Source organism: Mesoplodon mirus, assembly GCF_964341445.2.
Source record: "Mesoplodon mirus genome assembly, chromosome: 3".
NCBI lineage: Eukaryota > Metazoa > Chordata > Mammalia > Artiodactyla > Ziphiidae > Mesoplodon > Mesoplodon mirus.
In genome coordinates, this window is record NC_138978.1 from 166,288,354 (window position 1) to 166,305,180 (window position 16,827).

At 35.3% G+C, this 16,827-nt stretch overlaps 1 protein-coding gene across 3 annotated transcripts in view; it reads left to right on the top strand.

Annotated features, from left to right (window-relative positions):
* COP1 (COP1 E3 ubiquitin ligase) overlaps nucleotides 1-16,827 on the top strand; it is a 223,871-nt gene that overhangs the window by 137,369 nt on the left and 69,675 nt on the right. For all 3 annotated transcript variants that reach the window (XM_082613771.1, XM_082613773.1, XM_082613772.1), the window contains 3 exons: nucleotides 10,827-10,970; nucleotides 13,221-13,329; nucleotides 13,719-13,800. In XM_082613771.1, the coding sequence (XP_082469897.1) occupies nucleotides 10,827-10,970; nucleotides 13,221-13,329; nucleotides 13,719-13,800 (335 nt within the window). The remainder of the gene's footprint in view (nucleotides 1-10,826; nucleotides 10,971-13,220; nucleotides 13,330-13,718; nucleotides 13,801-16,827) is intronic.

The following is a 16,827-nucleotide window of genomic DNA, read 5'->3' on the forward strand; positions in this document are numbered from 1 at the left end:
CTCTGAGTCTGTGACTTGCCTTTTTATTAATGGTGTCTTTCAAATAACGTAAGTATTTAATTTTTATGAATTCCAGGTGGTCAGTTTTTTAAAATGATTTAAGCTCTTTCCTTCAGAAATGTTCACCTGCCACAAATTGTGAAGATTTTTCTCCTTTTTTTCTTCTGTAATTTTAATAGTTTTAGATTTCACATTTAAGTCCATAATCCATTTCAAGTTAATTTTTTAAAATTAGTTAATCTATTTATTTATTTTTGGCTCATTGGGTCTTTGTTGCCATGCACGGGCTTTCTCTAGTTGCAGCAGTGGGGGCTACTCTTCGTTGCGGTGCGTGGGCTTCTCATTGCGGTGGCTTCTCTTGTTGCGGAGCACAGGCTCTAGTAGTTCTAGTAGTTCTAGGGCTTCAGTAGTTGTGGCTCGTGGGCTCTAGAGCACAGGCTCAGTAGTTGTGGTACACGGGCTTAGTTGCTCCAGGACATGTGGGATCTTCCTGGACCAGGGCTCGAACCCATGTTCCCTGAATTGGCAGGCAGATTCTTAACCACTGCACCACCAGGGAAGTCCCAAGTTAATTTTTATTAGATTGTGAAGTAGGGGTTGGAGTTCAGTTTTTCCCCCAATATGGATATCCACTTGTTCCAAGCATTATTTGTTTAAAAGATGAATTTCCCATTGGCTTCTATGTTTAAAATCAATTGAGCAGATATGTATGAATGTACTTCTTGACTCTGTTCTATTGTATTGACCTATATGTCTGCTCTTAGACTGGTACCACACTCTGTTGATTATTGTAGTTTTATAATAAGCCTTTAAATCAGGTAATGCAAATCCTACAACTTTGATACTCTTTTTCATAGTTGTGTTTGCTATCCTAAATTCTTTGCATTTCTGTAAATATTTTAGAACAAGAGCTCTCTCCCTGTCTCTGTCTCTGTCTCTGTCTCTCTTTTTTCTGCTGTGATGGTTTGAAAGGATTAATCTAGTAAGAGTCAGATTTTCTCTTTTACATTTTTCTTCAGTGGTTTTGTCTACTTGTTTCTATAAGAAATATGAGATGAGTTTCTGATTTTATTAAAGTCTGTCTGGCTAACTGATATTTTGGGGACACACTTTTATATATTCATTATGAAATTTTTTCTAGATTGTACATTTTCACTTCAGATTAGCCCTCTGTAGCATTGAATAGTTTCTTTTTACCATAGTTATATTGTTTTGTGATGAAGCATCACAGCAGTGACATTAATGATTTAATATTGTAACCTCATTGGTTTCTTGTAAATGCTACCCAAGGATACAGAACTGAAAAGTTAGATGTATTTTCTACTTCAATTTCAAAAGTAAAGAATTGGAACTTCTACTTGCATATCGTTTCCTCCACTTTACTAAATATAGACACGTTGCAAAAAGGACAAAATGTCATAGTAGCTTTGGGGACAAAAGATACTTTGTTTTTTAACTATTATTTTTTTCTCTAGTAGATGTTTTTATAAAATCTTTCTGTTAATCTTTGCTTTATAAGTTATTTTCAATTTTCCAAAGTTCTCTAATAAACACCATCTATCATAGGATACTGTTATACTGTGCACAGAAAGGTGTTTTAGGACAGATGAAGAGTCTGCAGCTAAGTTAATTTAAGTGAGTATGAATTATAACTTGCTGTAGACTTAGATGAGAAATATTTGATAATCCGTATATTGATCTTAAAGTGCCTCAAGTTGCATCTTTAATTTTAAATGCTTTAGTAGAAAGACATTTTATCACAGTGTAAACACTTGGCATTCACAGAAGTGTTCCAGAATATATGTCAGATAGTGTACATATGAGACATTTATAACTCAATAGGAAAATAGAAAAAAACCCACCACATAGAAATTTAAAAGCTATTTTGGCAACTCTAGAGTCAAAGTGGAAATGAAGCCACTTTGGTGAAGCTTTTATATATTTGAACCTATGGGATGCAGCTAAAAGTGCTCAGAATAAAATTTCTTGTTTTACGTTCTTAACTAATGAAGAAGAAAGTATGAAAATAAATATTTAACTGAAGATATTAGAGAAAGAACAAAATAAACCTAAGTAAACTAGAAGGAAACTAATAAGGTAAATGTGAAAAAATGAATTGTTAAAAAACAATGATTTTCAATCAACAAGCTTTTTAAAAGAAATAAAAGATGCATGTTAGCCTAATCAAGTAAAAACTAGGAGAAACTTCAAGTACATGAAATAAATGAAACTAAGGAAATAACTACAGGTACACTGAAAGAAAAAGTAATAAGGAACTACTTTGCTGAAATCTATTGCAAATAATCTTGGGTTCTTAAATGACAGAGATTATTCTGTAGGCAATGTAGATAATCTGAACTGGTTGTAGAAGGGACAAAACTCCACACAGGCTAATTGCAATGGAAAAATTAGGGAAAGTTGTCAAATAGAAAATAATAAACCTAACCGGCAATGTAGGAGATCTAAAAGAAGAAAAAATTTAAAATACTGCTGAGGAAACAAAATTTGAACAAAGGAAAGATACAGCATATGCCTAAATGGAAAGGCTAAGCATCACAAAAATACTATTTTCCTTAATTAGTGTATGAACTTAACATGATTGCCATGAAAATATCATATAGGATACTTTTTTTTGTTTTTTTGGAAATAAGCTGGTGTTAAAAATATAGTTACAAGATGCTTGGGAAAATTCTGAAGAAAACAGTTAATAAAAGGACACTAGTTCCTACAAGATTCTATAGCATATTATGATGAATCAGTAATTAAAACTGTGCGGTACGAGTCAATGAACAGAGAATGTCTACAGTTATTCTTATAAGAACTTAGTTTATATGATATAAACTGCATTTCTAATAAATGGGGAAAAGAGGTTATTCAGTAAATGGGGTTACTAGGTAATGATGTGTGAAAATATAAATTTACATCTCTTCTCATAGTTTAAAATAAATTCCAGATGGAATGAATATTTAAATGAAAAAAAGAAAAAGAAACTGGCAAAGTATTAGAAGAAAATACAGGATATAAGTTTTTAAAATCCTATGGAAAAAAATAAAGCAGAGGGAGGTAATTCAGCAAAACAGGGGGTAGAGTGTAGAAAGCTGCAGTTTGAAACATATTAGACCACTTCAGGGTCAGAGACTATCAGGTGCATTGGCCCTGAGGTGGGATTAGGTTTGGAATTTCCTAGGTTTACCATAAGGCCAGTGTAACTGGAACAAGGGAGAGGGGGAGGCAAATCACATACACCATTTTATAATCACTTTGCCTTTTTCTTGAGACCAGGTAGGAAGCCATTAAATTATTTTGAACCAAAGGAATGTTGATTGGACCTGTTTGAAAATAGACTGTAAGGGTCAAGTATGGAAGCAGGGGTACCAATAAGGAGCCTATTATAATAATACAGACATGGGATAATGGTAGCTTGGATGAGAGGTGGCAGTGAGAAGTGGTTAGATTCTGTATGTATTTTGAAGGTTGGGCTGAAAGATTTGTTAAAGTTAATTAAAAGAGGGATGGGGTTAGTTAATAAGATGAAGAAGATTTTGATGGGGAATTCAGAAAATCATTTTTGGACAGATTAAGATGCCTGTTACATTAATATTGGAGCTGTCAAGTAGGCATGAACCAGTAGTGCAGAGAGAGGTCTTGTATGTGAGATAAACATTTGATAGTCATTAGTGTATATATTTAAAGCCTCAAGATTAGATGAGATTCCCCAAAGAAGTCCATGGAGATTAAAAAGAGGTGAGGGACAAGGGCTGAGCTCTGGGATACTAGAGTGTGAAAGTGGAGACAGGAGGAGGAATGAACAATGCATTCTGTGATGGAGCTGCCAGTGAGGTGGGAGAAAAATCAACTCTGTTGAGGAGGGAGTGATCATCTAAGTCAGGTGTTGCTGATATTCAAGTAAGATAAGAACTCAGACTTGACTATTAGATTTAGTAAACTGAAGGTCATTGTTGACCTCGATACAGCATTTTCAGTGGTGGAGGTGAAAGCTTCATTCTAGGGGGTTAAAGGGAAAGGGAGGAGAGGAATTGGATTGGTGAGTATGGACAACTCGTTTGGTAAATTTCTGCAATCAGAAAGGAAAGGAATAGGATGGTAGCTAAACAAAATTAGGGTTGTAAGAGATGTTTTGTTTGTGTTTCACTTAAAGGAAGAAAACATGTTGAAAGGCTTATTGGAAAGATCCAGGAGAATGGAAGAAATGAATGATAGAGGAGAGAGGTGGAGAATTGAGGAAGCAATCCTAGAGTAAGCAAGCAAAGCTGGGATCTAGTGTACAAGTAGACGTGTTGGTCAGGTCTAGGAGCGTGGATCCTTCACTCAGCGACCAGAGGATGTGATGGTGGTAGCCTTTGGAAATTACCTTCTCATTCTTTTTTTTGTTTGTTTTTGATAAACTAGAGAGCAAAATAATCTGTTGAGAGTGATTAAGAGGAAAGAGATATGGGAAATTTGAAAAGAATGAAGAAAGTATGTACCTTTCTTTTAAGCAAATGGGAAAGTATATGGGACAAGGGAAATTTACCATAAACCTAGGCAGTGTTAGGGCTCCACCTGAGGATGGTGATTATGCATTTAAAATGTGATGGGAGAACATGTTTTTTTCTCTAGCCATGTTCACAGTGCAGGCCACAACAGTGAGAGGCCTGCGTACCGCAAAAAAAAAAAAAAAAGGTAGAGGAGTACAGAGTTATATGTGAGGGAGTCCTAATTATTGACTACATAACTTGTGGTGGGTAAAGAAAAAGTGAATATGCAAGGCATGGAGGGGGACAGTGGTGATAAAATCAGTGAATTTTTAGGTTCCCATGGGCTTAAAGGCCCTGAAGGATTGTTGGAGCCAGCGAGTTAGCTGGAGCAAATGGAAGTTGTTGTCAGAAAGCAGTGTGTCATAAATTGAAATTATGGAGGGAATGAAATTATTGGTAATCAAAAAGTCTGGGGTATGATCATGGTTGTGTGAGATGGAAGTGAGCAGAATAAAAGATCTTTAGAGAAGGGAAAGTCAAGAAACTGATAGACCAGAGTATTAGAATAATCATCTATGTGATTATTGAAGTGATTAAGAATTATGACAAGGGTAGATTTGGAGAGAGTGATATTGAGCTGAAAGTTAAAATTTCCAAGAACTCATGGATTGGTAGAAGGAGTAACAAGAATTAAATTACATGATATAAAGTTACAGGAGATTTTGAGCCTGGGAAGTTTTAGGGAGGAGGGAGAATGGCTGGAAGAAGCTGTGCATAGCAAGGAGGACACTGACTTTATTTCCAAGTCTATTTGAACATGGAACGTGAGAGGGCTTTAGGGGAATCGGCATTTTCAGGGAGGAGCTGCGTTTCGGTTAGATTTAGAAAATAAATGGAACATTCAGAGACGAAATTGAAATTATTAGTGGTGTTAATCTGGATGGAGAAAGGTTTAGCTTTATATAACTATATTAAAAAGCATGTGATTTTTGACCTAGCACTTCATAATCCAGGTATATTTAAGGATATTCTTGCATATGTGAAAAATGACACACATAGAAGGGTATTTATTTTATTGCAGCATTGTTTAACAGTGAAAAACTAGATAGTAAGTGTTCCTTGCTAGACTGGTTAAATAATTTATGATATACCCATATGTTGGAATTCTGTGCAACCACTGGGGGAAAAATGAGGTAGCCCTAATATGTACTGATGTGACATGATTGTCAAGATACTATTAGGGGTGGGGGGAAGAGGGTGATGTGCAAATCAGAATGTACAATATCATCCAATCTGTTTAATTAAAAAAAAAGAATATGAATACACATATGCTTATTCATGCATAGGGTAACTCTAGTAGGATGCACAAACTGTAACTATTAATTGTCTCTAGGGAGGCCAGTCGGGTGCTTATTTGGCAAGACTGGGAGGGAGACTTGCTTTTCTCTGTATACTTTTTGAACCATTGCCTATAAATATATGTATTTTTTAAAATAAGTTTTAAGAAAAGATTCAAGCCAGGTTATGAAGGATCTTCGGTAATGGAGTTTGGATTTTTCATGGTAGTAAATGAAGATAATTATGTGAATAGAGCTGTGTTTTAGGAAATTTTACCTAATATCAGTCCTTCAAATGGATTAGAAAAGATAAAATTCAGGACTGGCAGACTTGTAAGGAGGCTATTGCAATAGTCCAGGTTTGTGTTAATGCATATTTATGCAAATTTCTCAAATGTGTTTTGGTTTAGCATCCTGGTTTTCCATCAGCTAGGTCAGTGTTTGGCACATAGCAGGCATGCTGGTTATTTGATGGATGAGAATATTCAAGCATCATCCATTTTCTTCCAGTGGGCCTTCATAATCATTGACTCTTGAATTCCTCTGGCATGTTTTGTTCTTATCATTTGGCATTTACTTATTTTAATAATAATAATAATAATAATAAATTTTTCCCACTAATTATAAATCCTGTGAGGCTACTTTGCTCTCTTTTTTTCTCCCTCTATTTAAATTGTTGCACAGGATGAATTATGATATGTCATTACTATCATATATAAAATGTAGTAGGTACCATTATGTTATTATTACTGTTTATCTTGCCTTTGTGTGTGTTCCTTGAAGACTAGCCATTTTGTTCTCATTAAAATGGGAGTTTTGCATAGTGATTGAGAGCATAGACTCTGAAACTAGATGACTTGACTTGGAATTATCCAGTGAACTTTGAGCAAATTTCTTAACTTTAGTATCTCAGTTTCCTTATCTATACAGTAGAGATTTGAAGATTAAATATATTTTATGTAAAGTGCTTAAAACAATGCTTGACACACAGTGTTAATTATGTTATGGAAGTTTTCGCCAATACTACTTATTTGGAAGAAAGTCAGTTGAATAACCTCAGTTCTTATGTACTTTACCTGTGTTTGTATTCTGTAAAGGTCTGCTCTTTTCTTTTCATTAAAAAGGCCATTTCTGAACCTTTCTTTGTTTCCTTGAAATTATAGCAGCCCCTGTCTCTTGGAGCACGCTAACATGGTAATGAATTGGACCTTTAACAACTTTGTTCACTTTACATTTTCTTTTTTTTAATTTATTTTTTAAATTTATTTTTGGCTGCATCGGGTCTTAGTTGCGGCATGCGGGCTCTTCCTTGCGGCGCTCGGCTTCTCTCTAGTTGTGGCGTGTGGGCTTCTTTCTAGTTGTGGCACTCAGGCTCCAGAGCGTGCAGACTCAGTAGTTGCAGCGTGCGGGCTCCAGTGCACGTGGGCTCTGTAGTTGTGGCACACAGGCTTAGTTGCCCCGCGGCATGTGGGATCTTAGTTCCCCAACCAGGTATCGAACCTGTGTCCCCTGTATTGGAAGGCGGATTCTTAATCACTGGACCACCAGGGAAGTCCCCACTTTACATTTTCTTTTGATAAATTGGATTCTAGTGTTCAGGGATATTAATTCACCTTGTTCGCTAATACATGTTTTATAATTACAAAAAAATATGACAGTGGGAATACTGACAAAATTCCCTTCTTGAGATATTGACGTCTTTACATTGCTTTATGCTACACTGTACTAGATGTATGCATTTATCAGTTGTCCTGTGTGGCCTGTTGCCTTGATGCTTAATCACGTGACTGATGGCCCTTTTGACAAAGAATATAGCCAGTTTCCCACAGCTGAATTATTACATTTTATAATTGCTTAAATAAATCACTTTTTAAAAACAGTTGAAACATTCCAAGTGTGAAAGACAAATGCAGTTTATTTTCATGTTTAATTAAGTCCCCATTCATATAATTTTTCAAAATGTTTATTTTTTAAATTTAAAAAATTCTATGAAACTGAATTTATTATTGCAATTAACTTTCATAAGCCACTTGTTTTATTACTGGTGATAGTGGATAGCAGAAATGAATTTTGTATAACAAGACTCTTTACAGTTCTTTTTCGAATTTCATTGCACAAGCAAGTATGTTTTAATTTGTTTACCTTTTACTTTGTTTTTATTTCAGCCTAACTAATCATTGTTTATTATTTTTGTTTTATCAGATTTCATAAATTAAAACAGTTGAAATACTGTATTGTGAAATAAGAACCCATCTATTTTGAATTAGCTCTCTGCACCTCAAAACTACATTATTCTTTTGAGTTATTCCATGATCTGTTTCTAGAATCTAACTTTGTTTTCTTTGGGAACAAATATGATTAAATCTGTGTGAGGCTGGGAACAAATGATTCATGTTTGGAAGTACTTAAATTCTGAGTCTTAATTACGTGGAAGTACTTGCATTTTTTTTTTTAAAGGAAGCTGTTTGTCTTCTTTTTCCTTTTAACCAGAATTTACTAGAAATAATACTATTCTTTATACTTTTTGATCAGTATTTCTATTAAAATCTTGTTTTTAAACTACAGAGAACCTCAATATCCTAGAATATTAAAAAAGGATACTATCTAGGTCCTTGTAATACTAACATATTAAGAAGAAAACATAACCAGAATGTAAGAAAACGATAGCAGTAAAGTCAAAACAAAAAGTTAATCTTTTAGTATGGGAGTTAATAATGATCTGATATAGCTAAAAAATAACCTTTGTTGAAAAAAGAGAGCTGTGTTGAATAACAGGGTAGCAAAGGAAGAAATAATAGACTCAGTTATTTAATATCATCAAATCCATTCCTTTGACAGCATTTTAATTTATATGCCAATTTTCTTCCTGCAGTATCTTTTGACTTTTATTTTAATAAGTTAGTGTTTAAACTTTTTTTGTATTAAAAACAAATAATTTGGGCCTCCCTGGTGGCGCAGTGGTTGAGAGTCCGCCTGCCGATGCAGGGGATACGGGTTCGTGCCCCGGTCTGGGAGGATCCCATATGCCGCGGAGCGGCTGGGCCCGTGAGCCATGGCCGCTGAGCCTGCGCATCCGGAGCCTGTGCTCCGCAACGGGAGAGGCCACAACAGTGAGAGGCCCGCGTACGGAAAAAAAAAAAAAAAAAAAACAAATAATTTGGAAGTGGCATGTTGACTTTTACTCGTACAACATTTGGAATGTTTTTGACTTATTAGCCATGCATGTTTGTAGGAGGAGGAAAAGTATTTAAAGATAACATAACTGGTATTCCCTTGAAGTCTCAGCCATAACAAAATTTCCTAAGTTAAGGATAGGGTTTCTGAAAACTCTGTCCTTTGACAGACACAGTAATATTTCTCCTTCTGTGGCATGAGGCTGTGAGTATAAATTGAGTTGGGATAGATGAATAGTTGCCATCGATACAGTTATGTTGGATTAGAGTCCACAGGGCAGATGACATTAGCTGAGACAGCAGTTCAGCTGAAATTGTTGTACAGATATGTCTATTGCATTGCTACATAGTCATACTGTATTGGAGGGAGCATTTGCTGAATTGTGCAATAGTCATTGACATTTAATCAAATTCCTTTAAAAAATTTATAAAATGAAGGAAGGATTTAAAGCTATAATGAAAACTGAGCATTTAACAGTGTATTTTTATGGGAAGTATTCTTAATGTGTCCTTACTTTCCTTATTAACAGCTTAGCAAAGATTCTTACTATATTATTAACTAACCATATATTTTTTGGTAAAAGGATATCACAGTTAATCTATGCAGAAAAGTACATCATGTAGGTATTTGTATGCATTTAGTAAATGCTTGAAATATGCAGAGTACTAGCATATCATTTTAGCCACTTACAAGACGCTTTGGGCAAGTTACCTCAACTCTATTCCTCAGTTTTCTCATATGTAAAATGTGGATAAATTAATACCTATCTCATAGGGTTATGATGAGAATTAAATGAGTTAATATGTGCAGTGGTTATAGTTAGTGAGTGGTCAATGAATGTTTATTATTATTATATAATTAGTTGAATATCAATAGGAACTCTTATGTATTCTCGAATTTTATGAATAAACTTCTAGAAAGATACTTAACTCATTGAGAAATAATGTATGTGATGATTCATTTTACTCTTAATTCCATTAGGTCACTTAGTATTCTTGCTGATTATGTAGCAACTTTTTTAGGACTCCAAGTTGAGATCTATAAAGGTGAATAAAGCCTTGTGCTCTGCTTTGAAGTAACTTATTTTGAAACTTCTATTAAAAAGTCAGTAAGAAAGGGGTGAATTTCCTAAGTAACTTGAATTGGAGAGATTTTTAGTTTTTCCCTTGTTTGTTTGTGGTTCATAAATCAGAGAGATCATATCTGATTGGGAGATTAGAAATGGATTGGGGGAAACATAATGATTATTCAAAGATTCCATTCTTATGTGTATTTTATCCTTTTGTCATCACCTCTTCCTTAATTGCTTCAGTAATTCAGCTTGTGTACTCATTTATTTATTAAAATAAGTTAAAAAATTGTGAAATCCTATCATCCCCACAGTATGGTAGGAAGGGAAATAGCTAGAATTTATGAAAAGATTTATTGGCAATTCTCTTTTAATGTATTTTTAATATACCAAACTATTGAATCTTCCCTCACTACTTTTACAGTATAACTTGTTAGCCTTGACAGTTGGGTGTGTTGTTTGTAATATGGTTACTAAAACCAAATTGAAAAACATGTCAAGTTACTAGGAACACAGGAACCATCTATGGTTCAGAATTGTGTAGCTGTGCACAGTTCTCCACCACTTGTAATTTTATATGCCTTGATAATGACTTAATCTGGACATAAGGCCTAGTACAATTTGAGGGCATTTCAAGTATATCTATTATCCTTGTAGACAGAATCACTTTAGAAATAGAAAAAAACAAATTCTGAAATGTTGTCACTGTAAACATCACAAGGGTAGGTAAATAGTCTAACTGACCCACATATGTACTTTTGCTCTTAGTATTGAATTTGACCGGGATTGTGACTACTTTGCAATTGCTGGGGTTACAAAGAAGATTAAAGTCTATGAATATGGCACAGTCATTCAGGATGCGGTGGATATTCATTACCCTGAAAATGAAATGACCTGCAATTCCAAAATCAGGTATTTACATTATTTCCTTGGCATAATGCAGTGTGTATATAACAGTTAGTATCTATAATTAGTATGAGTTTGTTATGGTACCTTTTTGTGAGACTCCTTACTCATTCATGGTGAACACTTTAATTGTATACAGAGGATACGTCAGAATATCTTTTTATAGACATGGGTTTCTTTTTCCCTGTGGGGGTTAGTAGTTAGTGTTTTTCTCTTTGCCAAATGAAAATCCTTTCTTTCATTTAATCAAATAACGGTCTTTATTGTAGATGGCCTTTCATGGGGTATTTTTTTTAACATCTTTATTGGGGTATAATTGCTTTACAATGGTGTGTTAGTTTCTGCTTTATGACAAAGTGAATCAGTTATACATATACATATGTTCCCATATCTCTTCCCTCTTGTGTGTCCCTCCCTCCCATCCTCCCTATCCCACCCCTCTAGGTGGTCACAAGCCACATAGCTGATCTCCTTGTGCTATGCGGCTGCTTCCCACTAGCTATCTATTTTACATTTGGTAGTGTATATATGTCCATGCCACTCTCTCAGTTTGTCACAGCTTACCCTTCCCCCTCCCCATATCCTCAAGTCCGTTCTTAGTAGGTCTGTATCTTTATTCCCGTCTTAACCCTAGGTTCTTCATGACATTATTTTTTCTTAAAATTCCATATATATGTGTTAGCATACGGTATTTGTCTTTCTCTTTCTGACTTACTTCACTCTGTATGACAGACTCTAGGTCTATCCACCTCATTACAAATAGCTCAATTTCTTTTCTTTTTATGGCTGAGTAATATTCCATTGTATGTATGTGCCACATCTTCTTTATCCATTCATCCGATGATGGACACTTAGGTTGTTTCCATCTCCGGGCTATTGTAAATACAGCTGCAAAGAAGAATCAGCATTGTGAAAATGACTCTACTACCCAAGGCAATCTACAGATTCAATGCAATCCCTATCAAACTACCACTGGTATTTTTCACAGAACTAGAACAAAAAATTTCACAATTTGTATGGAAACACAAAAGACCCCAAATAGCCAAAGCAATCTTGAGAACGAGAAGCGGAGCTGGAGGAATCAGGCTCCCTGACTTCAGACTATACTACAAAGCTACAGTAATCAAGACAGTGTGGTACTGGCACAAAAACAGAAAGGTAGATCAATGGAACAGGATAGAAAGCCCAGAGATAAACCCACGCACATATGGTCACCTTATCTTTGATAAAGGAGGCAGGAATGTACAGTGGAGAAAGGACAACCTCTTTAATAAGTGGTGCTGGGAAAACTGGACAGGTACGTGTAAAAGTATGAGATTAGATCGCTCCCTAACACCATACACAAAAATAAGCTCAAAATGGATTAAAGACCTAAATGTAAGGCCAGAAACTATCAAACTCTTAGAGGAAATCATAGGCAGAACACTCTATGACATAAATCACAGCAAGATTCTTTTTTGACTCACCTCCTAGAGAAATGGAAATAAAAACAAAAATAAACAAATGGGACCTAATGAAACTTCAAAGCTTTTGCACAGCAAAGGAAACCATAAACAAGACCAAAAGACAACCCTCAGAATGGGAGAAAATATTTGCAAATGAAGCAACTGACAAAGGATTAATCTCCAAAATTTATAAGCAGCTTATGCAGCTCAATAACAAAAAAAAGAGTGTATTTTTAGATGTCTCATTCTCAGTTTTGAAACATTTGAGAATAGCTGAAACCATAAATGTTAAAAGTTTAATTCTAACTGTTAAATGCATTTAATTGAAATCTCAGTCATACACTTATATTAGTTAAGATTTGGGTGTAAATACAGAAATCCAATTCAAACCAGTTTATTAGTTTATATGATTGGGCACAACTGGATCCAGGGGCCTAAACAGTCTGATTAGGTCTGTCATTCTGCCATGGCATGTTCGTGCCCCCTTGGCCTCTATTATCTTCACTTACAGACATGCTTTTCTCACATATCAAAGATGGCCAGTAGCAACTTTAGGCTCATCATATCCATCTTCCAGCTCATGACGAGCATGAAAAGTGGTTACAGGTCATAATTTCGTAGTTTCAATTGAAAAATCTGGGAATTATATGATACCTTTCTTCCCAGATGTATTGTGGGCAGAATAATGATTGTGAACTCATGTAGACCATTTTGAAAGGGTTTTAATCTTTCTGAACACATCAAAATTCTTTGTACCCATTGTTATTTATTTTTATGTAAAATGAGGCTTAACAGTATTCCTTTCTTTCAGCTGTATCAGTTGGAGTAGTTACCATAAGAACCTGTTAGCCAGCAGTGATTATGAAGGCACTGTCATCCTATGGGATGGATTCACAGGACAGAGGTCAAAGGTCTATCAGGTAAATAAGGATACTAGTTACTTGTTTTAAGAATCACATTTTCACTTTTTAATAATTGTAGAGCTCCATGTGTTTTTTAGTTACAAATTTAAAGTCATTATTTAGCATTTTCTATATCTATGTATTTACAAAGAGATGCTTCTCTGAAGCGTCTCTTCAGACTTTTTGCATTTGTAGAATGTATCAAATGAAATTCCGAAAGCAGTAATTTTGTAAATGTGTATATAAAAAGTTTAGGAGCTACCTTGCATCTCATTTGTTTTCATAGCCAGTTCTTTTCCCTCCCACCATAGTGATAAATTGGTATCAAGTTTGTTTGTTTGTTTTGCTTTATTTATTTTAAGATCTATATTCTGTTTGAGACTACTTTGTCTTCCTTCTCCATCCAGGAGCATGAGAAAAGGTGTTGGAGTGTTGACTTTAACTTGATGGATCCTAAACTCTTGGCTTCGGGTTCTGATGATGCAAAAGGTACTATTTGAGTTCCCTCCCCCAACTTAATTCCTTTTACTGACAGAGATGCAGATATTTATTGAAACTCATAATAGTCCTTTGTGATTACTGATTATTCTAAACATAATCTACTAAGCACAAAAATCTATATTTCTTGGAGTGAAAGAAAAATGAATATGCTGCATCTTCATTATGATAATGTTTTCTGGGTTCATGCCACACTGTGACATTTTTATAACCAGTTCCTTTATATATACCATGAAATGAATTTTAGACATCTCTGTATTTTGAATTATATTAAATTCTGACTGCATACCAAAATCTTTTCATGAAGTTTGTCATGTTTCAAGGCAAAAATTCTACATCTCTTTCTGCCAATTTATTTTTTAATATAAATTTATTTATTTATTTTTGGCTGTGTTGGGTCTTCATTGCTGTGTGCGGGCTTTCTCTAGTTGTGGTGAGCGGGGGCTACTCTTCGTCGCGGTGCACGGGCTTCTCATTGTCATGGCTTCTCGTTGTGGAGCACAGGCTCCAGACGCATGGGCGTCTACTACTATTTTCAGTAGTTGTGGCACGTGGGCTCAGTAGTTGTGGCTTGCGGGCTGTAGAGTGCAGGCTCAGTAGTTGTGGTGCATGGGCTTAGTTGCTCCATGGCATGTGGGATCTTCCCGCACCAAGGCTCGAACCCGTGTCCCCTGCATTGGCAGGCGGATTCTTAACCACTGCTCCACCAGGGAAGCCCTCTTTCTGCCAATTTAATTGACCTCTCTTCTATTTTTTTTTTTTTTGGTATATCCATCTTTACTATTCATTCTTTTCTGTTAACCTTGTTTTGGCCTGGTTCTTCTCATCATTAGATTTATAAAGCCCTTTTAACAGGTTTCTTTTATCTTAGAGTTAGTAGCCTTAATTTCTTTGCCCTTTCCTGCTTCTCAACATGTAACTTGCAGACTAGTGGATAGATAGGCAAGGGTGGCTCTACCATTGAAAACTTTATTTCATGATGATAGACCTGTCCTATTCTGTAAAAGGGAAATGACATGACTGGCTTGACCCCCAAAAAGTTTTAGATCAGAAAGTAGCAAGTTGTTTACCCACAGTATATATAGATTGTAATACTTTGCTTCGCAATTGCTTTAAGAAATTATCTTCGAATTTCGGAATTATTTAGAACATTGTGCTACAATTGACATTTTTTGTTGGAATACAAAGTTTCATTAAACTTTTTTTTTTTTAATAATGTAGTGGGGTAGCCTTTATTGACAATACTTGCGTACTTTCTCAGGAAAATAGAAGTAATTTAAGCAGGAAGAGCAATTTAAGTAGGAAGACATTTTTAAAAAATTACTTACTGATTTTATTTTTTTAATTTATTTTTGTCTGCGTTGGGTCTTCGTTGTGGCAAGTGGGGGCTACTCTTCATTGCGATGCGTGTGCTTCTCGTTGGAGTGGCTTCTCTTGTTGTGGAGCACGGGCTCTAGGTGCATGGGCTTCAGTAGTTGTGGCACGTGGTCTCAGTAGCTGTGGCACATGGGGTTAGTTGCTCTGTGGCATGTGGGATCTTCCCAGAGCAGGGATTGAACCCGTGTCCCCTGCATTGGCAGGCAGGTTCTTAACCACTGCGCCACCAGGGAAGTCCCTTGATTTTAAATTGTGTTAAGATACACATAAAAGAAACCATTTTAACCATTTTAAAGTATACTGTTCAGTGGCATTAAGTACCTTCACATTGTTGTGCATCCTTCACCACTGTCAATCCATAGAACTTTTTTCGTATTGCAAACCTGAAACTCTGTTTCAGAAGCTGTTTCTGTTTTACTGAAGCAGTAACTCCCCATTCCCCCTTCACCAGCCCCTGGCAATCACCTTTCTAATTTCTGTTTCTTGTGACTGGTTTATTTCACTTAGCATAATGTCCTCTAGGTTCATCCATGTTGTTGCATGTGTTAGAATTTTGTTCCTTTATAAGACCGAAAAATAATCTATTGTATGAATATACCACATTTTGTTTCATTCGTTGATGGATAGACACTCAGTTGTTTCCCCTTTTTGGCTATTGTGAATAATGCTGCTATGAACATGAATGGCAAAATATCTCTTCATATCCCTGCTTTAAGTTCTTCTGGGTATATACTCAGAAATGGAATTGCTGGATCATATGATACATACTTAATTTTTTTAGGACCTGCCATTCTGTTTCCCACAATGGCTGCACCATTTTATATTCCCACCAATAGTACCCAACTATTTCCATTTCTCCACATCCTTGCCAATACCTGTTCTTTTATTTTTCCTTTTTTTTTAATAATGATTTTAATGGGTATGAAGTGGTATCTTACTGTGGTTTTGCTTTGCTTGCATTTCCCCAGTGATAGTGATGTTGAACATTTTTTCATGTGCTTATTAGCCATTTGTATATCTTCTGAGGAGAAAGGTTTATTCAAGTCCTATGCCAATTTTTTAATTGGGTTTTGTTGTTATTGAGTTTTAGGAGTTCTCTATGTATTCTGAATATTAATCCCTTATCATGATTATCAAATATCCATTATATATGATTTATTAATAGTGTGCTTTGATGCACACAATTTTTTCATATTGATGAATTCCAAATTGCCTATTTTTTTCTTTTGTCGCCTGTGCCTTTCGTGTCATATTTAAGAAGTCATTGCTAAATCCAATGTAATAAATCTTATGGCCTATGTTTCTGTCTAACAGTTTTATGGTTTTAGCTCTTACATTTGTGTCTTTGATCCATTTTGAGTTCACTTTTGTATATGGTGTAAAGTAAGGGTCTGACTTCATTTTTTACATGTGAATATCCAGTTTTCCCAGAACCACTTGTTGAAAAGATTGCCCTTTCTCCATTGAAAAGTCTTAGCACCCTAGTTAAAAATCATTTTATCATATCTGTGAGGGCTTATTTTTGGACTCTATTCTTTTCCATTGGTCTATATATTTGTCATTATGCCACTACCATACTGTTTTGATTACTGTAGCTTTGTTTTGAAATCAGGAAGTGAGTCTTCCATTATTTTTTCCTCT